Below are 25,910 nucleotides of genomic sequence, written 5' to 3'. Positions count from 1 at the left end.
CACAACAGCAAAAACGTGACATCGTTTTAGTGTTGACAAGCCAAAAGCCAAAAGGCTGCTCTGTAAACTCACAAAAATTGATTACTAAACAAAATAAAACAATAAAACATATTGATGAATTAAAACTATTTTATGATATGGTTAACTGGCCTAACTTGCACATAGACTAGGGGTTTCCAAACCTTTCATTCAAGGACGCAAGGGTCAATTTGAAATACATACATCCACTTTTATTTGTTTACCAGAAGATTGGAAAATCCACTTTGACTGGGACAGGCTGGCAGTAAATGATAGCTAATGTAGAGATGATGCTTGAGTGAGTGGTTCCATATAGTCGTGTCAAAACTGAGAAGTGTAGCAGAATGTAGGTTGAAATAATACTTTTTTTTTCTAAGTAAGGGAAAATCTCTTTTAATCATTATGTTCCATATTTAAGTGGAAAACAGAAAATATTTTTATATATTTTTAGATTTTACAAAATGATTTTTGAACTAAAAACACAAAGAAAAACATGGATGAAAAAATTACAATTATTGATTTTAAAGGGGGAAAAGCAGGAAATATAATATACATCTATAATCTTCATTTTAATTTGATCCTAAAACAGAAAGTCGGCACTCATGATTTACTTTCCTGGGCCACACAATATGATGCGGCGGGCCAGATTTGGCCCCCGGGCCGCCACTTTGACACATGTGGTCTCGACAACCCTGAGAAATGGAGAGTGGGTTCAGAAAGGTTGTGTGCCTCCATGTGGACATTGTGATGTTAGATCCACATGACACTGAATAGGATAAGTGGAAAAACAATCTCACACATTAAGACAATCTTCATGAAAAGTTATAATGTAAGGGTGTGTTCATTTTTAAATGAATCTGATTAGATACAAAATGAGGGAAAACTACAATCAACTCATCAAATTATGTGTTTACAAACCTATAATTGCAGGGGGGAAAGTTAATAGTTCTACACTATAAACGAGGGGAAACTACAAAAACCAGTGACACTTCACCCCAATTTCTCAGCACACGCATTATGTTGATTATTTTGTCAAATAAATACATTTTGTGCATATTTTTTGTTATGTAGAAGTTATGAAACAGTTCAAGTCATTCATTAACACCAAAAGATTCGCGGGGGTGCTGGAGCCTAACCCCCCCAAATGTACTAGCATTTCATTTTTTTGCAGAACATTAAATTAGAGCGTTACACGCGTCTGCCGCTTGAGGCGCTGTCTTTTGTGTCTTTGGTTCACCTGCCGAATTGTTGACCATCCTCGGAGAGCGCCTTCTAACTGCTTCCGTTTTCTTCCTCGACTCCGCCGCTTAACGAGATAAATCTATGGAATATAATTTTATATTTTCCCCACTCAAAGGCGCAGCTCCACGTAGACGAATTGTTGACCGTCTCCCCAGTGAGGTTGCTTTAAAGGTTTGAAAACATGTCAGCCACCGAAGAAGCGGACAAAACGGCCAACGCGGATGCTAGCGCTGGAGACGAGGAGGAGGAATGGCTTTATGGAGGTAAAAAGGCCGTTTTGTGTCCCAACGTGTGCTCCTTGTCATGCAGGGTGCAGCTATCAACGAATTAGTGATCCTGAATAGTAAAGATCTCAAACTAATGAAGTCTCTTAGCATAGCTTGCTTGGCTAAATAGACTTGCCTTCTGTGGCTAGCTAGCCGAGGCCTCGTGACACCGGTGAATTTGTACCTTGCTCGAATTAAATCACCAGTCGTGCATTTATACTTCGACGTTTAACATTCATTTTTGCTGTTGTGTGCACATGAGCTGGTTTGAGTTGGGCCATCTTGTGACTTTTTATTAGATGAAACTGAAGGGAAGGAGGGGGAAGAGGAGGAGGAGGAAGATGAAGAAGCAACAGCAGATAAGACGACTACTGTTGTTGACAGGTAAAAAGACACGCCACCTTCACGTGAAAATAGTCAATTCCGTTGTCGTTTTTGTGTACTAGTTGGCAGGATCTTCTCTGTGACCGATCATTCAAACGGATTAGAACCATTTTTAAGTATTCAATTTACTTCTAAATAATGGAGGATTACATTTTTGCACTAAATCCAGTTCCCAGATCTTGGTTCTGGCTGATCTCACCACAAATTAGTTGGAGGATCATGTACTTGATGACACCTACTTAAATTGTCATAGTTGAACAGTATTGACATTCCACACATAGATTTCACTTTCACCTCATTAACACTTAAAAAATAGAAAAAAATAAATATTGAATTATACAAGTGCAAAGAGATTTAAAGCTTCAGGCTAAAGTGCCCGAATAATAAGTAGACAACTTAAATAAGTAGTCAGAGATAGCATTCAGCAAATAAATATCATTCTCTAAACTATCTAGCCTTCATTTTATGGACACCTGTTTAATAACAGCAACGGCAATTGATGTGGGGCTGCCATTCATCTACATTTGAATATTTAAGGCCCCCTTTGGTAATTCAGGCGAATTTGACATTTGAATGCTTTGTTTAATCCACAGCGCTCCTAGTGAGGCTCCTGCTGAGGCCGCCACCGAGGAAGCCCCCGAACATGCCACCGGAAACGGTGTGGCTTCAGAGGTAGCCCGCATACACACTGCTAGGTTAAGACTATACATCCATTTGGATTTCTAAAAAAAAGAATTAATTCTCAGGCTCAGGCCACAGAGGACGCTGCAGGCGATGATGCTGAGAGTGACAGCGACAGCGATGATGACGACGACGACGTCCGGGTCACCATTGGAGACATTAAAACCGGGGCTCCACAATACACGTATGCTTTTGAAATACTGTTTTAATTGCAAATTGTTCCCATCTCATTTCAAGGCATTATCCAAAGGTGTCCACGCGTCTTTCTTTCTCTCCTCCAGACCATATGGTGCTCCACCTGTAAATCTGAACATTAAAACACCTGGCTCCCGATCATATGGACAAGGTAGGCCCCCCTGTCTTTGGACAGTTCTAACCACCTAAAGATGATGCACGCGTAACAACACTTACTTTTTGTTCCAAGTTACAGCAAAAGTGAAAGGAGTCGATCTTGATGCTCCTGGTAACATTAATGGCGTCCCGGTGATGGAAGTGGATTTGGATGGGTATGAAGAGAAGCCCTGGAGGAAACCAGGTATGTTTTGCACGGACTCATCCATTAGCGCCGCCAGGAGTTCATTTTTCGCACTGAATCACATCAGCCCAGTTATGTTTGTTTTCTTTATAGTAGTGGCTAAGTCTGATGTCTTATCTTTGCAACTAAGTGCAGGATGTTGTCTTGTGTCTGTGCAGGGGCGGATTTGTCTGACTACTTTAACTATGGCTTTAATGAAGACACGTGGAAGGCTTACTGCGAGAAGCAGAAACGATTGCGCATGGGCCTGGAAGTTTCATCCGTTACCTCGGTGACTAGCAAAATCACCGTAAGTTAGCGCCGTTTTTGTTTTGTTTTGGGTTCCCTCTACTCCTGTTGTGAAATTAGGCATGGGTGGTGTATCACAGTGCTTTAGATGCCATTTTTGAAAATAAATCATCACAATTTGTAAAAAAAAAAAAAAGTTAACATCTTGTGTGTTTTGTTTACTTGAAAATGACTTGACAAGGTCCAACAAGGCAGAACAGGCAACGACAAGGACATATCCAGCCTTTCTATTCACACTTCCAAAGCCGACTTCTCCTCTCCAGGCAACCTATACAAGTCTACCACAAGTCAGAGCACCAGGTAAGTCCTTTTAATAAAAGAATGCAAACTGTAATTTGGATTTTAATGCAATCTTTTAGTTTTACAGTTCACCGCAACTGGAGTTAGCTAAACGGCTCACAAACCACTGTGGATTCTTTTTGTTTGCTATCTGCCAAACTATTACCGTTACTATTATGCACTTTTGCATGTTCGACGAGTGGACGTCAAGATTTTATAATCATAAATTGCCCTCGCGTACCTGAAAGTCATGTGTTCTACAAAAAATGCGGGTCTGTGAAGAGACCTCTTTTATGTGGGCGTTGGTGTCTGTTTCTCTTATTTCCTTTACCCCTGGTAGGATCTCCCCCCCTCAATGGTCTGGTCTGCCTGTCCCGGATATGTCCTGTTATACGTAAGTGGGCATGGCCTTGTCCAAATTGGAGGGGGAATGAAAAAATAAGGCAACTGGTTTGTTTAACAAACAATGTTTTTTTGAATTATTTTTCGGTAGTGTGTGTAATTCGCACAGGCATGAATGAGTGTGAACTTATGTTTTTGCTGTTGTTTGTCAGGGATGAATCTTTTGTGTTCTCATTCCATGTTGACTTGTGGCTCATTTGTTGCAATATGACTACCGTACATGAGATTCAAGAAGTTATAGGTCCAACCTTCTTGTGTGTTTCCGTGTTTTCACAATGCTTGCGTGGCTTTTCTCTATGTACGTTGGCCTTGGGTTACTCCAAAATGACCTAAATTTTCCGATGGCATAATTGAATATTCTTCAAAATAGTACGCGAGAGTGCAGACTGCAGTCGGTTGGCAATGAGACCATGGTGTTTCGAAAAAAGCTCACGAGACATGCTGCTTGTATATTGTTGTTTTTGGACTGAGCTACGTTAAAAAAACGGCCAGCAATAATAAGTAATGTCAGTTTAGCAGAACCACACTTTGAACTTGATGTGTGCATGTTTTTTCCCCCCCTCAGGAAGGCCAGCGGTACCATCGATGTAATCGGTGGGGGGACAGCCACCATAAGCAGGGTGGAAGGGCGACGCCGGCACAATTTAGAGGGGAATAACATCCAGGTTCTCAAACATGCTGTGACAGAAATATCAAGTTCAAAATCTCAGCATTTAAAAAAATCTACATGTATTGCTTTTGGTGTTACAGGTGATCTCTGAGCACTCCACATCAGATGCCGATTCAGCCCCCACGAAGATACCCAGCTTCTTTCCCCCTGGACCCCTGCCTCCAAACATCCCCCCTCCTCCTTTTCTCCCCCCGCCCCCCAACGTCAGCTCGGCACCCCCTCTCATCCCGCCGCCTCGTGAGTGTTTACCTCCATAAAGATGCCTGTTTGGTTTGCTGATGTTAATCCTGTCTTTTTGTTACACTGAGTGGACACCTATTAAACCAATTGGCTGTCATTGATCGCATTAGATGTCTAATTCATTTTTTACAAGGAGGAACTACAAATGTATTCGCCACTCAGTCAAAATAGTTTGGTCGTCTCACCGATCAATTTCACTGGAAGATGAGCCTTCAAGGTCAAGCCTCACAGTTTGAATGAAGTTGACGTCTTTAGCCGCCTATAAATACTATTTTAAAAAGTAACTTTTAAATTAAATAATGTTGTTTTTATGACAGAAATTGTCACTTGCCTTATAATGGGATAATATTGGTCTTAAATGTCAAGAAGCTTTATTGAAATGGCCAAAATAGATCTCAAACAAAAATCAACCTTTTAAATAGCTCTCCAGTATAGTGAACATTGTCCCTGGAAGGGTTGAAGACATTCATATTTCTTTTGGTTTTTGTCCCTCTTAGGTTTGCCCATCACAGTTCCCCCGCCAGGGTTTCCTCTTCCACCCAGTGGTCCCCCACCTTCTATCATTCCAACAATGGATAGGTAACAATATATACTTGTGCTCTAAATTGCTCAGATTGATTAGTGTAATTTATACGTATAGGATATCTAGAACAACCTGGCGTGCCAGGTTAATGCCACATGAAATTGGAAAACTATTTACACACAAATACAAACATGCCACAGTTTAATATCTCTTGTCGTTCCAGCCACGGCGGCGGTTACGAAGGACGCTCTATTCCACCGTATCCCTACCCACAAGGTAGACCACTTGAAATCTTATTTTTGACATCATTCATATTTAGTCTCATGTCTCCAATTGAAGCCCTTTCGCTGCCACATTGTCTCCAGGTGCATACCCACCCCCCATGCCCGGAGGCGTGCCTACACCTTGGCCGCCGCTAATGGATAACTCCAAACCGTGGGACTACTACCCCCGTCGTGACGACAAAAGAGAAAAGGAAAGAGAGCGACCCCGAGAGAGGACGCATGAGCGGGAGCGAGAGCGGGAGCGTGAGCGGGACCGAGATCACAGCCCCTCGGGAATTGCCTATGCCAGGTGGGAACAAAATGCCACTCGTTTGTTTTTGTGAAGGACGAGAGCTTCATTAGTGTGTACTCATTTTGCCAACACAATACATTTATTAGACAATTCACATTCTGGATGGTAAGCAGTGATGTTTTTAAACATGGATGCGTCTTATTTTCCAAGATTTCCAGATCCCACTAGCTTCATTTATGTTAAGTTTGACAATAAAAGGGCAACATTAATGGAGCTTAACTCATAATTATTTTAACGGATAAGTTGCCATTGACGGCTCTGGAGTCATTTTCGGCGGCCTCCAATGGGGCAAACGAAACGTAAACGGCTCCCTTTGCTACAGCGACGAAGAGCGCTATCGTTACCGCGAGTACCAGGAACGCGGGTACGGAGACCGTCATCGGGAGCGGGCCAGCCGGGAGAAGGAGGACCGCCACCGCGAGAGGCGGCATCGGGAGAAAGACGAGGGCCGCCACAAGTCATCTCGCAGGTGATCTATCCCTCTAGTTATGATACTAAATTAGCCTGTGTTGTTTTAATTTTTTTATTATTGTTGTCGTATTGGTCATAGTCTTGAATTTCACCTGCCTCGAGCTAGCTATATGAACCCTGTTTTTGTATCCTTCAGCTGTGCTCATAACATTGTACTCATCTCCTCTCCACATTTCCATAGCAGCAGCAGCCGGAGGCGGCATGACAGCGAAGAGGCCGACAGCCATCGGCGGCACAAACACAAGAAGAGCAAGCGGAGCAAGGAGGGCAAAGAAGCTAGCGAAGACATGGGTGCTGACCAAGAGAACCAGGAGGCCATGGATTGAGCGTCTCCTCCCTGTTCACCCCGCCCGCATTTTCTCTCTGCTCTCCCCGTGTCCAATCCTACCGAATACAAGAGGAAATCCGAGGCATGACCGGATCCTATCACGTCCCTGGATGTCTTCGTTCACCGCTCAGTCTGCCCTCTTCCTTCCTCACCAGATGAGGTCGGAAAGGAGCAGCCATTTTTCCATCCTCGCCACTCGATGACCTCATTGTTTCGGCCTCCTGCCTCCTTGTGGGCTCTGATGTTCTTCCTCTTCTTTTGTTTGTCTTTATGATTCATGTTGTGTATGAAGACAGCCATTAGAGCTAGACTTTGTCAATTTCAATTATAAACACATCTTTTTCATAACTTTTCTTTGGCTTTTCCGTTGTTTACACCTAATGATTGTTACAAACCTGACAGGTTTTTATACAATCTAATATAGATATGGAAATCAATTACACCATAAAACAGGAGATTTTCTATTAATGTCAGAAGTGGAAATAAAGCAGGCTAAATTTGGGTAAAAACATGGCAGCCAACATTTTGTTTTTGCCAGTTTTTACCATTTTTGGTAGCATGCCCCATGTTATGCACCTCTGTTCTGTCTCAAGTGAAAAGGGGAGATGAAACAAACCCACAAAGGCCTATTGTTTCTTAAATGTTAAATTAGTAAACCAATCTATCAGTCAGTCATCACAAAAGGCTTTAGAGTGTCAAATTATATCCCTTAAACAGTGATGGGAAGTGCTCTGGTATCTAACTACTGAGTTACTTGATCCCCACATATCCACCAAAGTACATTTGCAGGTATTAACCCTAATGAGAATAATCGCCTCAACAAAGCTGCTCTTGTGAAGTGCACTTTTATCGAGATTCCTCCCATTCCTTCCACAGGTCAAAGTTCAACCACCCCCACAAACAAAAACCCATCTGGTCGATACTCTTTGCTCCACTGATGTCCGCAGCTGGCCGACTTGAAACATTCTTTCCAAGATCCTAGAGAAGAAGATGAAGAGCGGTGGCATCGTCGTGCTTTTGCTGGGTCTCCTCTCACAGGGCCGAGCTGCTCCACTGTTGAAATGTGACACTTTACTGAATCCAATAAGCATTACAAACCAACAAGTAAGTGCCAGCCTGCTGTCTCGTTTGTATATTATCCTACCATGTGCTTTGATATTTCAATGGCTTCAAACTAGCGATGTTCCGATCCAATAGTCAGTGGAGTATCGGATCTTTTTTTGTCTGAATTTAGGTTTTGACACAGTAGAGGCGTGTTTTAGATCTTACCACTTGGCAAACGTTGGTTGAGTTTCGATCTGAAGTAAAGAAAATTGGAACGTCCCTAATTCAAACCCTGTTTACTTCAAACTCCTACCAAGAGTACACACAATAATGCTTTTATTGTATTTTTAATACACGTTTTTCCTCAGAGGTCTATTGCGATTGAAAAATTATAAAAATGTTTGTCCATTTAATGGAAGGTCTGGCTATGAATTTTCATGTTTCAGTGCCACTGACAGCACTAGACGATCAATCAAAAGGGATTGGATGTCAAGCCTTTTCAGTTTCTTGCTAAATTTTTAATATCACAATTTGATTTTGGGCAAAAAATCTAGACCAAAGTAGCATTTTCTGGTCACTTAAACTTTTACACATTTCTCACCAACCACCTTGCAACTTAAAATGGACATTAATAATTAAAATATTAGCTTTTTTCGACAATTTTGCAATGATCTGATTTTTAAAAAAAGGAAAAAAACTATATAATAAACAATAGCAACCGTCTAAAAAATGTACTCAAATAAAAACAGACACCTGTGCATCAGAATATGCAGGTTAGTGTTTATTGGGGTTAAAATGAGCGATGGACTTTCCAGATGTTGGGGCGCTGGCTGTATATCGGCGGAAGTTCTGACCTCCCAGGAAGTCGTTCACTGGGACATCTGCTCAACAGCATCTGGCTGGACATCAGGGCCACCTCCCTCAGCAACGTGCTCACCATCTTGCAGACGCAGAGAATGTAAACTTGCTCTAAAGACGCTTCCCAATTGAAAACGAACATTGTTTAGTGGGTATTTTTTTTTCCCAGTTACAATGAATGTTCCAGCATGATCTACAATGTGACCATGGAAAACAGTACAATGTTGATTGGTGAGTGGTGAACTTGTATTGTTGTTGCTGAGATACTTTTTAACACTTTTAGGTGTTCCACATGGGATTGTTCTCGACTGTTTTTTCTTTCTTTACAGAGCATCCGTTCTACCTGAAGGAAGTGTACCTGCCGACAGATTGCACAGACTGTCTGGTGGTCTATGAACAAGTCAAGTCTAGTCATGACTCTTTTACAAGCCTTATGCTTTTCAGTAAGTCTTCCTCCGTTTTATTTTTTGGGTCAGGTTTTTTATGGTGGATTTTGGGACTTGTGTAGTTTCAAATGAGGTTGATTGTTTTATAAGGCACACATCCAAATCATTGGTCCATTTACACTGGGAGAGGCTAATGAACATGGCAGTGAAGATGTGCCAATCCTCCCAGTCTAAATTGATTTTAAGGCTATCATTGTCACTGGCAGACAAGGATTAAAGTGTTCATATTTAAAAATAAAAATAAAACGTTATCCCCATTTTTTTATTATTATTTATTGATTATTTATGTTTGTTTGTTGTTGTTGTTATTTGTGCACTTCCCTAGTTATTTATGTTGTTGACTACTTATGTAATACCTTATTTCTTATTTATTGATTATTTGTTTGTTGTATTTATTTGTGAACTATGTGGTGAACCTTTAAATCTCATAATAGTTGTATAATGACAATTAAAGCATTACATTCAGTTGAATTTTTAAAAAAAATAAAGGGGCGGTGGAGTAAAGTTATTTATTTCAATTCAGTCTTCTCGAAAACCGTGTGGTGAGTAATAAATTTTGTACTAAATAGAATTCATGTTAACTAAACAGAGTGTAATTTTGTTTTTATTAATTTGAACCTTTCTATTAGCATTTATAATTGTATTTATTTGTAAAATAGAAATAATGAATTAAAAAATATATGAATTATTCGTGAGAGCCGGACTTAACCTATGTTGACATAACATTTTGGGTCATCTCGGTTGGCTTTATTGATAGAAGTGCTTGCTCATTTTCAAGTTGCCTAGTTCATGGCTGCTTTGTTGATCTCCAGGCAGGCAACAGATGGTCTCAAGTGCAGATGTGGAGATGTTGAGGATGCAAGCAAAGTGTCTCCAGATGTCTTCTCCACTTATAATGGACCCAAACTATGGTGAGGAGCATCACCTCAAGCTTGTCCACCATTGCCTTTTCTATAGTATTAATCTATATTTGTGTACACAGAACTCTGTCCAGACAACCTCCCAACCACAGACGGACTTGCGGCCTTAAACTCCTTGCTAGAGGCTAAGATGGGACAACGGGTTGCGAGACTACTGGACACATTTTTTGACTTTTTTATCAACTGATTGGATTTTTTTTTTACAGGGAAGCAACGGATTCTATTGTCCATGCATCTGCAAACATAATCTACAAATCAAACTTACCATATTGTAAGTAGTGAGTTTCTATGATTTGCTAGTAAAGTTCTCTCACCTCAACATTAGTTGTGTCATTTCCTTTTATGAGACATGCACTTGGAGGTTCTGCTTTAATCAGGTTTTGTAATGTCTATGTCAAACATGTAGAGCTTGGTAGCTTTCAGTGACATTGACGGTGATAAATGTCCTCAAAGTACATTCAAATACTATGCCAATCTTCTAAAATATTTCAATTGCCTGGTTTCTATCAGTATGACGTGATAGTGTAGACATTACAAAGTATACCACGTCTCAAATAACAGCCCACTATTATTTAGACTTTCCCGTAAATATTACAAAACATCTGTCAACAAATGTTTGAACTTTGATACCTTTACCCCATTGAGCTGGGGGGCATTTGGAGCCATCATTCTGTCCAGATCATCTCCTGTATCTAGACGTGTGCAAGTTAACAATGTTTTCCTTCATCCTGGCTGTCGCGCTTTTGCCTGCGGTCTTCTCGGCGCCTCTGACCACCTGTGATAGGCTGACCGAGCAGCTGCAAATCCAAGGGCGGAACCAGGTGAATGAAACACTATTGAGTCCACACATTGTGCGCAACTGATGCTTTTGCCTCGTGCCGCAGTTTTTAGGCGTGTGGACGTATGCCGCAGAAAGTACCAACCTGCCAGGATCCAAAGCCCTCACAGAGATGTTTGTGGACAATGTGTGGGGAAAAATCTACCCAGCCAATGAGAGTGACTCCTTCTATGTATTTCAAGTTCAAAAAATGTACAGTAACTACAGCCGGTGTTAGGTTTGACTATATTTTTTTGAATAATCTAGGTACTCAGTCTGACAATGCATGCGTTGTCAACTTTTTTTTTTACCGAAGGTCGGGCCGTTGCTACAGTGTCACTTCTAAGTTGACCTTGATTAACAACATTCTGCATATGGGTGAGCAGCCGAAATCCGCATCGATCCTGCTTCCGCTGATTTTTCGGACAAAGTGCAAACAAACATGTCCTATTTTTGTTTAGAGGAACCCATTCTCGCTACCGAGGTTCTCCTCGCGACCAGCTGCCCCGACTGCCTTGTTCTTCTGTCTAATTACACCCTGGGGGGAAGCATGTACAGGGGCCTTCAGATTTTGAGTAAGAAAACAGATTCTCTTGCTGGGTATTTTTGCCATTTTGGCACATGCGAAAGTATTGAAGTGATCAAATACCAGTATGCTCATTGGCTTTAAGGCAAAAATACATCTGAAAGGGAATGAGTAACAAGGAAAAAAAGGATTAATGTACATGACAATATATGAGGGATATGGGCATTTTGTTTGTGTTTACTAGCCAAGAGACCAAAGGTGACCCAAGATGAGATGGACGAGTTTGAGAGGCAGGCCGCGTGTCTGAATTTGCCTTCGCCGACCTCCCTGGACTCAGATAAAGGTGAAAACAGTTGACTATTTATTACTATACACACCCGGCATTTGATCTATCCACGCAATTTAACGGGAAAGGTAACCAATGATAATAATACAATAAAAAGACAAATGAAAAATGCAAACAACATAAAGGCGCAACGCAATGTATGTCGAGTTTCTATGTTTTCATTTGTTCTGTTTTGTTTTTTAACTTGCCAGGTTTTTGTACGGATGATTCCGCCTCAAAAGACTCAGAGACCACTGATCTGACCTCTGTGCTTAGTCAGACCCAACCCGAATATATGAAACTATTGGACAAGCTGCTCAGCAGTCAAAGTGGAATGAAGACACTTGTTCATTTGATAGCAAACATTCCCACACAAAATTAATGTGAACGGGCCATGTTGACCATATGCAGGCTGAATTCAGTCAATGAAAATGACTCTTAAAAACTGCCTGGCATTTTTCTTCAATTATCTATAATAATCCTTATAAAGCGTGCTTTATGGATGTGTGTGTGTGGGTGTGTGAGTGTGTGTGTGTGAGTGTGTGTGTGAGTGTGCGTGTGAGTGTGTGTGTGAGTGTGTGTGAGTGTGTGTGTGTGAGTGTGTGTGTGAGTGTGCGTGTGTGTGTGTGTGTGTGCGCGCGCGTGTGCGTGTGCGTGTTTGTGCGTGTGTGTGTGTGTGTGCGTGTGTGTGTGCGCGCGTGTGTGTGTGCGTGTGTGTGCGCGCGTTTGCGTGTTAGGATTCTCTCGCTACGTTTGCCCAAACCGTTGAGAGTTGATTTTTTTATGGTAGGCAGAATCGGCTGTCGGATCCTAATAGACAAGTAGTTGAATTTATTCACATTCTCGAAGTGTGTAAACTCAATATTTTATTTGTTAAAGCTGAAAGCAGAGTTGATGTATGAATCGTTGTTTTTACATGATGTGCCCTAAACGCACCGCGTGGCTGATTGGTCGTAACGTAAGAAACCTTCTTACGTCATTTACAAACGTCATTTTCGGAAGAATTTCCGCCAGCGATTTTCCAAGTGCCCCCCGTGACACGTTTTCCCCCTGTCGTTACGGGAAGACTCGGCGAGACACGATGCTGATGGCCGCGCTCACCCAATTTAGTTGTAAGGTAGGATGCATTTCCACGTTAGAAGGAATATAGAATAGATAAAGCGTGATTTATGGATGGGTGGATGTTTTATGTTAACATTCTCGTGCTACGTTTGTCCAAACCGTGCATCGTAGAGTTTATTTTTTTATGGTGGCCAGAGAGGAGTGATTGAATTTCTTTACCTTCTCTAAGTGTGTAAACTGGCTTTGAGCATTTGCAAGGATTATCGATGAGTATGCCTGACCAGAAATTTGTTAACTTACTGCTCTCTTGTGGTAGTTTTAAGAATTACACTCTGCAGATTCGAAAAATCCATACCTTCTTCAGTGCACATTTCCGCTTGAAGTTAGTTGCATGAACTGTGCTATGCGTGTAACTGAAATTTTCCTTTATCATCTAACCCAGGGGTAGGGAACCTATGGCTCGGGAGCCACATGTGGCTCTTTTGATGGGTGCATATGGCTCTGAGCTAAAATATAGAAACCGGTGGTGAGAGAAAAGAGTCCCGAACGCACCAATAGGAACGTCACATCGGCACTGAGGCATTGATTTTTTTTTTCATTAGTCTTCTGCATTCATTCTTTCATTGATACTCATTGAACTCATTGACATTCATTGATTAGCAACATCTTAACAATGTTGTCAAAATAATTAAGAGACTTTTTGTACTTTAAAAGTTGTAAAATGACAAAAAAAAGTGCAAATTTTTCATGTGTTTTGGCTTTTAAATTGTCATTATGGCTCTCAAGGAATAATATTTGAAAATAGGAATTGTTTATGGCTCTCTCTTTCAAAAAGGTTCCCGACCCCTGATCTAACCCATTTTTTTTATAGCGCAACAATTGTCTTTTGGTTCTAAATAAGCAGGTGGGATCGGCAAAGCCGGGCCCTTCTGCTTTTAATTAATATAAATAAGATCCTGTGCAAACCCTGTTTTGAATGAACCCTTCACCACCTCACAACCATAAAGTATCATCATCAACACCGTAATAAAATGTCATTCCCCTCTTCAAGGTAAAAGAAAAGTTAAAAATTAATTTTCCCTTGTATTAATCTCTCATCTATATATACTGCAATATTTTTTTGTTTCTTTAGAACTGTGCACAATTTTGTGAAACAGCTTAGTCATATCACGCACTGATTATTATTATAATGATTATTTTTATATCCCTTACATTTAACTCATTGGCTCCATTGACGATGATAGCTGTCCAATCCATTTGTAATGGGAGAAAATTATAATATTTTGCTTTTTAATATTTAATTTTTTTAATGACCCCACTACCCCAAAAAATGAATTAAATGACTAAAAGTAATCACTAGCTCTATAAATTTTTAAAGGTCTACAGTGCCAACTTTTGAATCGCTGTCCTCTGTAGTGACTAGTGACTTCCTGAAAGGGTTAACATTTTGAGTTAATGATTTTTTGTTGTTGTAATAAATATTTTTTTTAAAGCAAAACACTTCATTTCATGAGATTATGTTAGTGCACAATGAGGTCTCAGTTAAGCACACTTATTATTCAAACTCGGGTTATGAGGGTTTAGTTTCTTAATAGTTTATTACCCTACACACACACCTGCATATGGGGCACACATTATATACACCCCCCCCCCCCCAAAAAAAAAAAAAAAAACACGTGCACGCTCGTGTACACACAAAATTATAGGAAAGGTCTGTGCAGGTTTGAAATTCACAGTCTGAGATCAACAGAACAATTGCATACTACATCGCCATATGTGGTCACGCTGCACAAATATCTGCATATTGGAGCCTCACGTTTTTATTTATAGAGAACAAAAATATTACAGTCCCATACATAGTTAAGTCTTGACCTAGTGATGGCATACAAGCCACATTTAAACTGGAATTAAAATGGGTTTTGCTGAAAGTGACAGTGTCAAGAATGTACTTTTTATTTTTTACACGTCATGTCCGGTCCTCTAAACGTACAGTATTAAAGAGACAAATCACAAGCATTCCCAGCTGCATCTATGTGACGGTTCTTGATAAAATATGTACCAAAATTCCCTGGACTAAAAATAAAACTGGCTTAATTGGCATATTGACTCTCTGAGGGAAAGCATAATTACAACTTTGATTGACAGCCCTGTCTCGACTTTTTTTTAGGAGTCACAAGTGCTGGAAAAATACGGCATATCACTCAAATTGTCAGCATGGGAACTTCTCTAAATATTTCTTCTTATAACATGAAAATGGTGAACATTTCCTTAATATATAACACTGCGTTTAAGAATATTATGCCACTTTCTTCAAACCTTCTAAACTAGACATGATTTGAGCATGTGATGAATAGCAATGTGGGGTACATAAAGTATAAAACAACACAACAGGGTTTTAAGTGGTAACTTATTTCATCAAAGAGTAATAGCTGGAAGGGGAAGGTTGGGGGCAATAAACTAGAAAACAAATATTCAAGTACTGTGGTATATAACCTTAGAGAATACCCTGACTGTGCTACATTTTAGTTGATGATAATCCCCTGAGTGCCGCTTAGTTCCGAGTAGGGATGGGCATCAATGAAGAATGAATTGGTTAAAAACTGTCTTCACTGTTCGGAATTACGAGTTTGATTAATTGTGTTGGTGCCAAAGGAAGGGCACTACTCGACCGCAACCAGCAGGGACACCCTGGAGTCAACTTGGATCCCGAAAGTACAGTACAAATGAGATTGGACGACAATTCCCACGTGCAGCTCAATTTAACACTGGAATGAAAGGTTGGAGTTTTCAACATTCAGATTAATATGAGATACTTTTTTTTTTGCTAGGCAATTTGAAGGCAATTGTAGTCGAATGCGCATCCCTTGTTACAGATCTCATCAAAATCATAGGTTGTACCTCGTCACAAAATATGTTTAAACAAGAACTTTTGAACATTTAATGGTAATAGCGTGATTTTTTAAATGTGGGGTGTTTTCAAAATGTGATGAAATACAATGAGAAGTCATTTTATGACAGACGTGGGTGTCTACACTTCTTTGTAAACTACAAAGAAGCTTGCTATTGGGTTTAGATATTTTAAATCACCGGCCCCTCCAAAAAAAAAGATTTTCTCACTTGGGCCACACTTTTGTTAACTTCCACAAGGGTTGAAAGTAACAAACACATGTTTTAATCACATTAAAAAAGGTGTGCTTTTATAGGGTACACAACCAAACATATAAAGCAGTGGAAACTCCAAAGTTGGGTTTTATTTTAGGAAAGTTGGAGTTAAATATGTTTTTCCAATTCCCTTCTGAGTTGCCGTTGATGGCGTTAATTTGACAAGAAATATGGAAAGCCATTTGGGCATTTACTTGATATCCAGTAAGGTTTAAATCTTCAGTCTAATATCAACATTTCTGAAACCAATATTGAACATTTTGAAAAAACAAGAACACAAAAACACTGAGAAACATCCACTAGGATCTCAATTCATGATCACGATGTCCCAGAATTTAAAAAAAATAGACAACATAAGGTTTTAGTAGGCTTATGAGTAGTTTGCATTATTTTCATGAGATTAAGGTAAATCTATGAATAGGCTAAAATCATATTTGTGACACATGCCTACCAACTAGGCCAAGTAACATGTATTTTACCAGTAAGGCTAAATTGTGTAATAAGGATGGGTAGTTAAACTTTTATTTGGGGATTTATTTTTCCAGTTAACTTGTCTTTTTACCCATATAAACGCTAAGCATATAACTGAAAACTGTCCAACTTTGGAGGTTCCAATCTACTGCCAACATCTCACACATAAATGAAAGGGAAAAAAACAGACAAGGATGTATTTGGCAAAAGAGGACAGGAGGCTGCCTTCCTTTAAAAAAAAATTACACGATTTGATGTGATGTCACAAAGGTTTTTCCCCACACTGTTGCTGTCACTAAAATAGCAACAACCACAAAAAAACACAGTCAATTGAACATCACTATTACTCCTTGTTGCCATGGTAACTCTGGGTAGGACATTTGTTGTCCCAGAGTGTGTGGCTGACTCCGGATTTGGGCAATACGCAGTAACGCCACAGTGATAAGGATGTTTCTGCTACACATTTGATGTTCCGCACGCTGTGTTAACCTGTCCTCTTTCAAAAGCACTGGGGTGTATTTAGTGGGTGGACGGCAGCCGAACCTCTAACGGGAGTCCCGTGGCCGCCTCAGGAAACTATCTCCACTTGGAGTCCAGTCTCCTGCTTTAGTCTGATAATCCACATCAACGCCGACCGGTCCGCATCCGACGGAATCTGACCGGCTCCCCAGAAATCACTCATTAGGGCTTGTAAACCAAAAGTTGTAAAGAAGGAGACCACAGTGTGAGAAGTCGTCCAAGAAGAAAACTGAGGGCCATTTTGCCCTGTAAACAAAGCATTTCCGAGTGATTTAAAGAGGGAAGTTCGTCGGCAGCTCGGACGATGACAGACGTTAAGATCCGATGGGCTAGTCGGGTCTGAAGATGGGGATCTTCGGTAGGAACTCTATTAGGATTACCTGTCGGTGACGAATGAGAGGAAGTCATTTTGCAGTATTGTGTGTTGAGATGGTATGCGCAGAGATTGACCATTTCAGATTTTAATTCTACTTGAATCACAACTCCCTATCTGGTGAGTCATGTCAAAAAATTGTTTTGGCTGTTCTATAGAATAAAAAAACAACAGTTGAGAAATTAAAAATTGTCGTGAAGATGGAAAAAAAGACGAGCATCAAAGCCAGTGTTCTGCTTTATATGTCATCAAAAATTATAACTTACATATTCCATCATGTTGTTGGATTCGCACTTTCTTTTGTTCAATCTCCAATGCAAACAAAGCTGCAAATAAATAACAAAATGAATCAATATTTTTAATCTATAAGAAAAAGAGTGGAAAATAGAGCATACCTTGTGGTAGAGTCTGTTGTTCTCCCACTCCAGAAGTTTCTCTATCGATCTTCTTGTCTGGAAGATAAAAATGGAAAAAGTGTGTGTGAGGGATGCGGGTGTAAAATTGGAGAGGCAGTCGTGGTGGTACGCATGTAGTACCCGCTTGCTGAGACAAATGACAGGCCACAAACTGAAGCCGAGTGTGCAGCAGCAGCAAAGGCACCCGCACAAGAGCCAGCGCACGTTGACCGGTAGCGTCTTCCTCAGACAGCTGTTCACTCGGTTGATGCTTGCTTTAAATTCCTCAGGTGCGACCTGAACCAGGAATGGTAAAAAAAATAAAAAATAAAATCAATTCTATTGTGACAAGTAAAATATGAAGTCTGATAGACACACACCTTTCCTGTAAGTGCTGAAGGAAATTCAGATTCAAATTTGTTGCTAAGTCCAAACCTGTTAAAAAAAGCATGTCAACATATTAGGCAAATGTAGTAAACTTTTTTACGTGTATAAAAAAATAAATTAAATATTGCCCTGCGATTGGCTGGAAACCAATTCAGGGTGTTCTCGCCTACTGCTCACAGTTGGCTGGGATTAGCTCCAGCACCCCCGCAACCCTTGAGGATAAGTGGTATGGAAAATGAATGAAATTAAATGCTGTACTTACCCCAAGTTTTAATGACAACAAATGGACAGACTAGTTTGGCTGTCTCATTGAAAATTAAATCCCACAAACCATTATTTAAATGACATTTATTTTGTTAATCGCCTATAATAATAAATGAGTCAACATAGACACTTCCTGTGGAATTTCTATTTCAAGAAAGCATTCAACAATCAAATTACATAAAAATTATTTTTAACACCAAGAGATCGACGAAATGTAAAACCAGACTAAGAGAGATTAAATAGACTATAATCACACTCACATAGCTTTATTGAAAACTAACTGTGCTGTTGTCTGATCTTAGAAGTGTGCCACAAAGTCGAGATCGGACCATAATAACAGCTTGACACTCGTTTAAACAAAGAATAAGCAGACATTTACGTTGGTGCGTATAATTAAAAACGATCATTTTGGAGGCGGCGCCGCTTATTCTCTCATTGTTAGCCATCGCCTTACAGATGAGCTAACAGGCTAAGCCACAGGAGGATGCTAATCAAGTTAGCACCCAGCTAGCACCCCCCCGCACGCACGTCGTCACGCGACAACATCCGATCTCCCCCTCCCCGACATCGGCCACTTACACCGTGACGTGCCCGGAGCCTCGCACCACCACCGGATCCGGTGCGTACTTGAGGAGTTGCTCCTCAGCGGCCCTGTCCTCGTCTTCCTCTTCCTCCTCCTCTTCCTCGTAGATCTCGTCAAAGTCCTCCATCATCGCACGCACTGCCCCGAGTCGGAGCACCGCGTTTCCCGGTCAGAAAGCCGGGACGGACGCAATGCCGCTGGGATCGGCGAGAATTGGGGACCCCTGCAAAAGGGGGAATCGGGGAAAAGGCGAGGTAAACAACTAAAGCGAGTAGTCCCGGAGACGAGAGTTCACATCTCTTCAGGCTTCGGGCTCAGAAACAAAATATCAACATCCGCTGCAGTCGCTCTACGACACCGGAAGAGCAACACACACACTTCCACTTTTTTATTGCGCGAACTCCTAACTCTAATTTCCTTTGTTAAGAAATCACCATGCATAGTATGTTTTTCCCCCCTTAAAAACACAATGTACAATAAGGCTTTTTTTCCTCATTATAATAGGTAGGTTTCTTTAAAAATGACCATGTTTAGTAAGGCTTAAAAAATTACCATGTATAGTAAGGTTTTTTTTGTAAAAAAATGACCCTGTATACTATAGTAAGGCTTTTTTTAAAAAAAAAGACCATTTATAGTAAGGCATTTTCCTTAAAAAATTACGATGTATAGTAAGGCATTTTTTCTCTAAAAATTACTATGTATAGTAACGCATTTTTAAAGGTAAAATTGACCTTGTATAGTAAGGCTTTTTTCTTAAAAAATAATGATGTAGTATAGGCACCACGCTGTGGTGTTTTGTAGATGTTTAAAGCCATGGAGACAGTGGAGGAGGTGAAAGCTGTCAAAATCGATGAGAAGACCAAAGAAGTCAAGGCAGAAGTTGTGGATGAGGTAAGACCCAAGTGTTTCAGGTTATTTATTTATTTCTTCTTTTCATGTCATGTGTACTAAACCTACTCATTTTGTATCTTGCTTCTCTTCAGGGTCCACCCAAGTTTACCAAATCAACACTAAAGGAAGGGTGACACAGTGAATGGCAGTCTTGGACACCAACATCCGCTAACTGGTACTTGTTGTTATAGAGCAGGGTTCTCCAACTCTGGCCCTCGAGGGCCCCTGTCCAGTATGTTTTCCATATCTTCCACCACATCTGAATCAAATGATACACTCATCCGCAAGCTGTCCAGGAGCTTGATAATGATCATTTGATTTTGGTGTGTTGGAAAACAGACTGGATATGGGCCCTCGAGGACCAAAGTTGGAGACCTCTGCTCTATCACAACAAGGACCAGTGAGGGGATGTTGGTGTCCAAGACTGCCATTCACCATGTCACCCTTCCTTTAGCGTTGACTTGGTTCCCTGTTATAGAGACAGATTATTTTTGAGTCCCTCTGCCAAAAAGAAAAAGCAAATATTTCTTTTAATGTTGCTTGCCTTTTGCAGTGGGATGAAGGCCTGTGGGGAAATGAGAGATGGCACTTGAGTAGAAGTGCCTTCCTGGTACATATTCTATTGTTTTTGATAGGAAACGGCTAACCTGGTAATTATTTTTTTGACTTATTTAGTCCTCAGTCTGATTTTTTTTTCCTCCCAGCACCAAGGAGGATTTTTCATCGCACTGCTCCATTTATAAATGCTGGAGGGCCTACAGGAACCTATCTTGAAAGCCCCTTTTTTTCAAAAAATAAAGGTTCTTGAATTGTATACATGACTTATTCTTCACAGCAAAAGAATGCAAGTTAAAACTTTTTATTAACAGGAAAACACTTAACTATAGCACACTTATGAGTTGGCATCACAGTAAAGTGTTGATTGGTGTGACCAGTCTTTTCTCCACCTGCAGACATAAAATGATAAGACGGTTAGTAATTTAGTAACATTTTTACACCCTTAGAAAAATTTATAGGAAAAAAGATGGAGTGGGGAACTGAACAATTAAAAGAAAAAAAAACACTTGAAGATATGGTGGGATATTTATGAAAAATCTAAAGAAAAAGATTAAGATGGATTTGTACCAAGAGAAAAATTACTGCTCTAAAATCTACATTTAAGCCAATATTAAATAAGTTCTTCTTACCTTAGGGGTCTGGCCTCTCACTTTGCTAGTATGCAGTGGCGGTCCGTGCATTTTCTCGTAGCGCCTTCAACGTATCAATCCAACCCTCAAAAACTATTTTATGGCTATAAAACCTCTACTGCAGCTACAGCTGCGACACATAAAAATAATCAATAAATCTGCACAAAAATTGGGTAAAATCCACTTCCTAGCAGCATTTCATGATTAAATAAAAATACTGGAGCTTTTCAGACATTATAACCGGGCCGGGGGTGAGTTTCCCGGGAAAAGACAGCAATGAACGTCAATGGCGTATGGGCAAACATTGCCCGAAAATGGGGTAAAATCCAGCCGAAAACAGCATTTATTGATTAAATACAAATACTGGAGCTTTCAAGACATCAGAACCGGGCCCGGATTATCATTTCCCCGGTAAAAAGACAGCGATGAACGTTGATACGTCCATATACGTCCATACGTGAAACGGCAAAAAAATGCACTGCCACTGTTTAAATGTCTAGAAGTAAAAAAAACAAACACTAAAGTGCATGTCATCACAATGTTCATAATGTGCAATACTGTATGTTAAAGGATTAAAGCCCAGCCAAAAAATATTTACAGCTCCCCCCACTAACTAATGCACGTTATGATGAAAACAATGTTTTTTTTAAGTATGAATGCCCAATCAACACGTATTTGCAGCCCCGCCCCCGCCCCACCCACTGACTAATGCATGTTATTATGAAAACAATGTAGTATTTTTTTAAAGTATTAAAGTCCAACCAAAAAGCATTTACAGCCCCCCACACACTGACTAACGCACGTTATTATGAAAACAATTTATATTTTGTGTGTGTCTATTCTTAATAGGCGTGGCCGAGGTCACAGTTCAAATTGCCGACGTCAAACCCCAAAATGGCTGATGAGCCAGGAGGCAACACGGGCGTGCACTGCAGAGCAGCTCAAAAGTGACGATTTGCCGAAGAAAGCCTGACAAACTTCTCACAGGACGATGCAGCACATTCGGTACGTTGTCATTTGGGGATTTCGAAGCCCCAGTTCTCGTCTTAAGAGTGATAAGAGCATGATTCGTTGACGTGATGTAGCCCCATGTGTGTGCAGACAGCAAAATGTTTGCAAACAAATTGGCTACATTGCGTTACCGATCGCTCTTTGTTTAAAAAGAAATCATTCCATTGTGTTTCAGTCCCTCAACGAGCACAGACTGCTGGGAAACATCAAGAATGTGGCCAAAACGACCAGAAAGGGGCATCTTGTCGACGCCATAACAAAGTGAGTCATTTTTAAATGGTTCCGATTTTCTCTATCCGTGTAATATTTAAACGTCAGCGTTCAGTATTCAAGGCTTTGCGCAATTGGTTCGTTTTTCATACCTGTCAACCTCTGCCGATAACTGCCCTTATAAATGATTATGATTCCCCTTACAAACACCGTACGAGTCGTACGGTGTTTGTAAGGGGAATCATAATCATTTATAAGGGCAGTTATCGGCAGAGGTTGACCGGTATGGTTTTTCATCACGATACATTCAACTTTTGAATGAAAACACTAACTAGCTTGGTGTTTTATTAATAGCAAAAACCTGTGGATAAGTCACCCACACGCCATTAGTGGACGTGGAAGGAATAAACAGTAATCCCTCGATTATCGCGGTTAATGTAGACCAGACATGGCTGTGATAAATAAACTGTAAAGTAGGGTTATCCCTATTGAATTTAATTTAAAAAAAAAAAACTATAGTGGCAAGTGTAGGAGTAGCTTCCGCTTGTGAATTTCACATCTTTCTTAACTTACAAATAACAATCGAACATAGGCTTTGTCACCATTCCCAGATAACTGCGTATGGTAATTGGTACAAAAAATTCTGCCATGTAGTGGAACTGTGCACTCAAATAGATAATATACTTTTACCCCGTTAACTTAAAGACCTCACCGCTTGGACCGTTTCATTTTTAGTTTTAAATGTGGTTTTGACAAAACCTAAGTGAGACATTTATTCAACAATAGTGCAGGTGTCATTTTTCCTTGGCATAAGAGAAAAACAAAAGTGTTTTGGATATTTATTTTTTAAGAATGAATGGATTTGAAATAATTGACTGAAAACCTCAAGGCAGAAGTAGGATTTATTTTCATGTAATTTGTACCTTGTGGGCCCCTGTCCAGTGTGTTTTCTATATTTCCCACCACATCAAGATCCTGATTATTTGTTTGTGGAGGAAAACATGAAAAATAGACTGGATAGTGGCCTTTAAAGAATCAGATCATTTTTTTTCTCTGCAGCAGACAAAAAGAAAACTAGACCATCAGGAGCATGTCTAATATTGCCTTCTTTTGCAGTGTCTGAATAATGGCTACCCTTTTAATGTTTTATAGAAAAAAGCTAAATGTAGGAGTTTTTTAGTTAAATTTGACTTAATTAGGCCCTAGTCTGTATTTCTTTTTTATGTAACTTAATCTATTGTGCCTTGACCCCTTTTTGTTTTCCAGAGTTCCACGCCTAAGTACAGATAGGCTGACGCTCCCCCTCATTTCTCGGTGTTACGCCAGAACCTAGCTCTTTCAAAATAAAAGGTAAGACCTTGCGAATGGTTTTTTACTTAACTTTGTGCCATGACCCCTTTTTTTTTGTTTTCCAGAATTCCACAAGGGGGACAAGGTTTCCTGCCTATGTACAGATAGGCTGACGCACCCCCTCATTTCTCGGTGCTGGGGGTTACGCCAGAACCTATCTCCAAACTTTTTCAAAATAAAAGGTAAGACCTTGCGAATGGTTTTTTACTTAACTTTGTGCCATGACCCCTTTTTTTTGTTTTCCAGAATTCCACAAGGGGGACAAGGTTTCCTGCCTATGTACAGATAGGCTGACGCACCCCCTCATTTCTCGGTGCTGGGGGTTACGCCAGAACCTATCTCCAAACTTTTTCAAAATAAAAGGTAAGACCTTGCAAATGGTTTTTTACTTAACTTTGTGCCATGACCCCTTTTTTTTTGTTTTCCAGAATTCCACAAGGGGGACAAGGTTTCCTGCTTATGTACAGATAGGCTGACGCACCCCCTCATTTCTCGGTGCTGGGGGTTACGCCAGAACCTATCTCCAAACTTTTTCAAAATAAAAGGTAAGACCTTGCGAATGGTTTTTTACTTAACTTTGTGCCTTGACCCCCTTTTTTTTCCAGTATTCCACCTGGTGCCAAGGGGAGTGTCTTTGTCCATTTGAAAATGGATGAAGGCAACCCTGATTTTTCAAAATGCTGGAGGGCCTGGGCGAACCAATCTATGAGTTTTTTCAAAATAAAAGATCTTGCAAAGTATATGGGTGTTATGCCAGAACCTATCTCCAAACTCTTTCAAAATAAAAGTTTTTCAATGTATACATGTGTTCGTCTTTATCTAACAAAAAATGCAAGTAACAATACAAGTTAAAACATTTTATTTACAGGTAAACATTTCAACTTTAGCATACTTAGTTGGCATTACATTGAAGTGTTGAGAAAATAAAATTAGGAAAACAATGGGGTATATACACTTAGAAAATAAAATTAAAAAAAATTCTGGGGGAATAAACACTTGGAAAATAAAATTAGGAAAACAATGGAGTATATACACTTAGAAAATAAAATTAAAAAAATGCTGGGGGAATAAACACTTTGAAAATAAAATGGGGGGGAATAAACACTTGAAAAATAAAATTAGAAAAAAATGGGATATATACACTTAGAAAATAAAATTTAAAAAAAATGCTGGGGGAATAAAAACAAAGGGAAAACACTTAGAAGATAAAATTAGGAAAACAATGGGGTATATACACTTAGAAAATAAAATTTAAAAAAAAAATGCTGGGGGAATGAACACTTTGAAAATAAAATGGGGGGGGAATAAACACTTGGAAAATAAAATTAGAAAAAAATGGGATATATACACTTAGAAAATAAAATTTAAAAAAAAAATGCTGGGGGAATGAACACTTTGAAAATAAAATGGGGGGGGAATAAACACTTGGAAAATAAAATTAGAAAAAAATGCAGGGGGAATAAAAACAAAAAAAAAGGGAAAACACTTAGAAGATAAAATTAGGAAAACAATGGGGTATATACACTTAGAAAATAAAATTAAAAAAAATTCTGGGAGAATAAACACTTGGAAAATAAAATTAGAAAAAAATGGGATATATACACTTAGAAAATAAAATTTAAAAAAAAAATGCTGGGGGAATGAACACGTTGAAAATAATAATTATTCCTTGATCTGGCCCAGAGTGCTCTAGGCATGCTTGAAGAGCTGCATCTTGGTGCTAAACAGGGAAAACTTGCACACAAAAAAGCATAAGTTAGCATATATAGAGCCTGGAGATTCAACAGATGGGGGAGTAGTTTTATCTTGATGCTAAACAGGGAAAACTTTATTTAACCAAGGTATTTGGGGGTTGCCAAACAATTACGGGAGAGAAATCTTACAAGAAATTTAATAAACGATCAAAATAAAGAATGAAAATTAGTTAGCGAGTGCCAAGTGCTATTTTTCCTTTTCCAGACAAGGCGATTAAATATACAGACTGACGTTAACAGCTAGGACAAGGGTGTCAAAATCGGGTTGGTTCGCGGGTCGCAATAACGTCAACTCGATTTCACGTTGGGCCATTTTTGAAATAATATTTGGTTATTTTTTTCTATTTAAATTGGATTAAAAAAACTATCAAAATCCCTAAATATTCTGTTTTTATAGATCTAAAAAAATGAGGGAAATATCTTCTAATAATTGTTTTGCATTTCAAATGGAA

General features: G+C 39.7%; 2 protein-coding genes and 1 long non-coding RNA gene across 10 annotated transcripts; 2 read left to right on the top strand and 1 right to left on the bottom strand.

Moving 5' to 3' along the window:
* The first annotated feature begins 1,238 nt into the window (after nt 1-1,238).
* fip1l1b (FIP1 like 1b (S. cerevisiae)) lies at nt 1,239-12,287 on the top strand. 6 transcript variants are annotated; one of them, XM_077605200.1, is made up of 27 exons: nt 1,239-1,523; nt 1,826-1,910; nt 2,504-2,582; nt 2,657-2,775; nt 2,873-2,937; nt 3,016-3,126; nt 3,285-3,415; nt 3,596-3,714; nt 4,034-4,087; nt 4,661-4,760; nt 4,846-5,002; nt 5,503-5,584; nt 5,752-5,804; nt 5,894-6,101; nt 6,427-6,573; nt 6,757-8,007; nt 8,763-8,905; nt 8,975-9,036; nt 9,135-9,248; nt 10,064-10,162; nt 10,234-10,442; nt 10,956-10,992; nt 11,056-11,201; nt 11,305-11,366; nt 11,450-11,563; nt 11,759-11,857; nt 12,052-12,287. In XM_077605200.1, the coding sequence occupies exons 1-16, from the start codon at nt 1,442-1,444 to the stop codon at nt 6,899-6,901; spliced, it is 1,737 nt and encodes a 578-aa protein (XP_077461326.1). In that variant the 5' UTR covers nt 1,239-1,441; the 3' UTR covers nt 6,902-8,007; nt 8,763-8,905; nt 8,975-9,036; nt 9,135-9,248; nt 10,064-10,162; nt 10,234-10,442; nt 10,956-10,992; nt 11,056-11,201; nt 11,305-11,366; nt 11,450-11,563; nt 11,759-11,857; nt 12,052-12,287. The 6 variants fall into 6 exon arrangements, with proteins under 6 accessions (XP_077461326.1, XP_077461325.1, XP_077461328.1 ...); XM_077605199.1 differs by lacking the exons at nt 10,956-10,992; nt 11,056-11,201; nt 11,305-11,366; ... (1 more) ...; nt 11,759-11,857; nt 12,052-12,287 and having other exon boundaries at nt 6,757-7,692; nt 7,780-8,007; nt 10,234-10,490; XM_077605202.1 differs by lacking the exons at nt 10,956-10,992; nt 11,056-11,201; nt 11,305-11,366; ... (1 more) ...; nt 11,759-11,857; nt 12,052-12,287 and having other exon boundaries at nt 3,022-3,126; nt 10,234-10,490.
* A 618-nt stretch (nt 12,288-12,905) lies between these two features.
* LOC144077468 (uncharacterized) lies at nt 12,906-24,504 on the top strand. 3 transcript variants are annotated; one of them, XR_013301018.1, is made up of 9 exons: nt 12,906-12,956; nt 19,857-19,946; nt 21,983-22,138; nt 22,320-22,405; nt 23,621-23,704; nt 23,770-23,886; nt 23,951-24,067; nt 24,133-24,249; nt 24,310-24,504. It is a non-coding gene; the product is annotated as an uncharacterized LOC144077468 (long non-coding RNA). The 3 variants fall into 3 exon arrangements; XR_013301019.1 differs by lacking the exons at nt 12,906-12,956; nt 19,857-19,946; nt 23,621-23,704 and having other exon boundaries at nt 21,987-22,138; XR_013301020.1 differs by lacking the exons at nt 12,906-12,956; nt 19,857-19,946; nt 24,133-24,249 and having other exon boundaries at nt 21,987-22,138.
* On the bottom strand, nt 14,704-19,426 carry LOC144077467 (cysteine-rich hydrophobic domain-containing protein 2). The gene is made up of 6 exons (XM_077605241.1): nt 19,052-19,426; nt 18,202-18,256; nt 17,963-18,118; nt 17,822-17,878; nt 17,693-17,752; nt 14,704-17,433 (listed from the first exon to the last, which is right to left on the bottom strand). Exons 1-6 carry the CDS (start codon nt 19,183-19,185, stop codon nt 17,383-17,385), a joined length of 513 nt encoding a protein of 170 aa, XP_077461367.1. The 5' UTR covers nt 19,186-19,426; the 3' UTR covers nt 14,704-17,382.
* Nucleotides 24,505-25,910: the final 1,406 nt, after the last annotated feature.

The sequence above is a fragment of the Stigmatopora argus genome, chromosome 7 (assembly GCF_051989625.1).
Source record: "Stigmatopora argus isolate UIUO_Sarg chromosome 7, RoL_Sarg_1.0, whole genome shotgun sequence".
Classification (NCBI taxonomy): Eukaryota; Metazoa; Chordata; class Actinopteri; order Syngnathiformes; family Syngnathidae; genus Stigmatopora; species Stigmatopora argus.
Note: the sequence above shows the minus strand (reverse complement) of the source record. Positions and strands in the feature narration are given on the sequence as shown.

Coding starts and splice junctions, on each gene's coding strand:
- LOC144077467 (XM_077605241.1), bottom strand. CDS start 19,185: ATGATGGAGGACTTTGACGAGATCTACGAGGAAGAGGAGGAGGAAGAG. Junction 17,753..17,821: donor ACAACAGACTCTACCACAAG/GTATGCTCTATT, acceptor ATTTATTTGCAG/CTTTGTTTGCATTGGAGATT. Junction 17,434..17,692: donor CCAACAACATGATGGAATAT/GTAAGTTATAAT, acceptor CGTCACCGACAG/GTAATCCTAATAGAGTTCCT.
- fip1l1b (XM_077605200.1), top strand. CDS start 1,442: ATGTCAGCCACCGAAGAAGCGGACAAAACGGCCAACGCGGATGCTAGC. Junction 1,524..1,825: donor GGAGGAATGGCTTTATGGAG/GTAAAAAGGCCG, acceptor ACTTTTTATTAG/ATGAAACTGAAGGGAAGGAG. Junction 4,088..4,660: donor CCGGATATGTCCTGTTATAC/GTAAGTGGGCAT, acceptor TCCCCCCCTCAG/GAAGGCCAGCGGTACCATCG.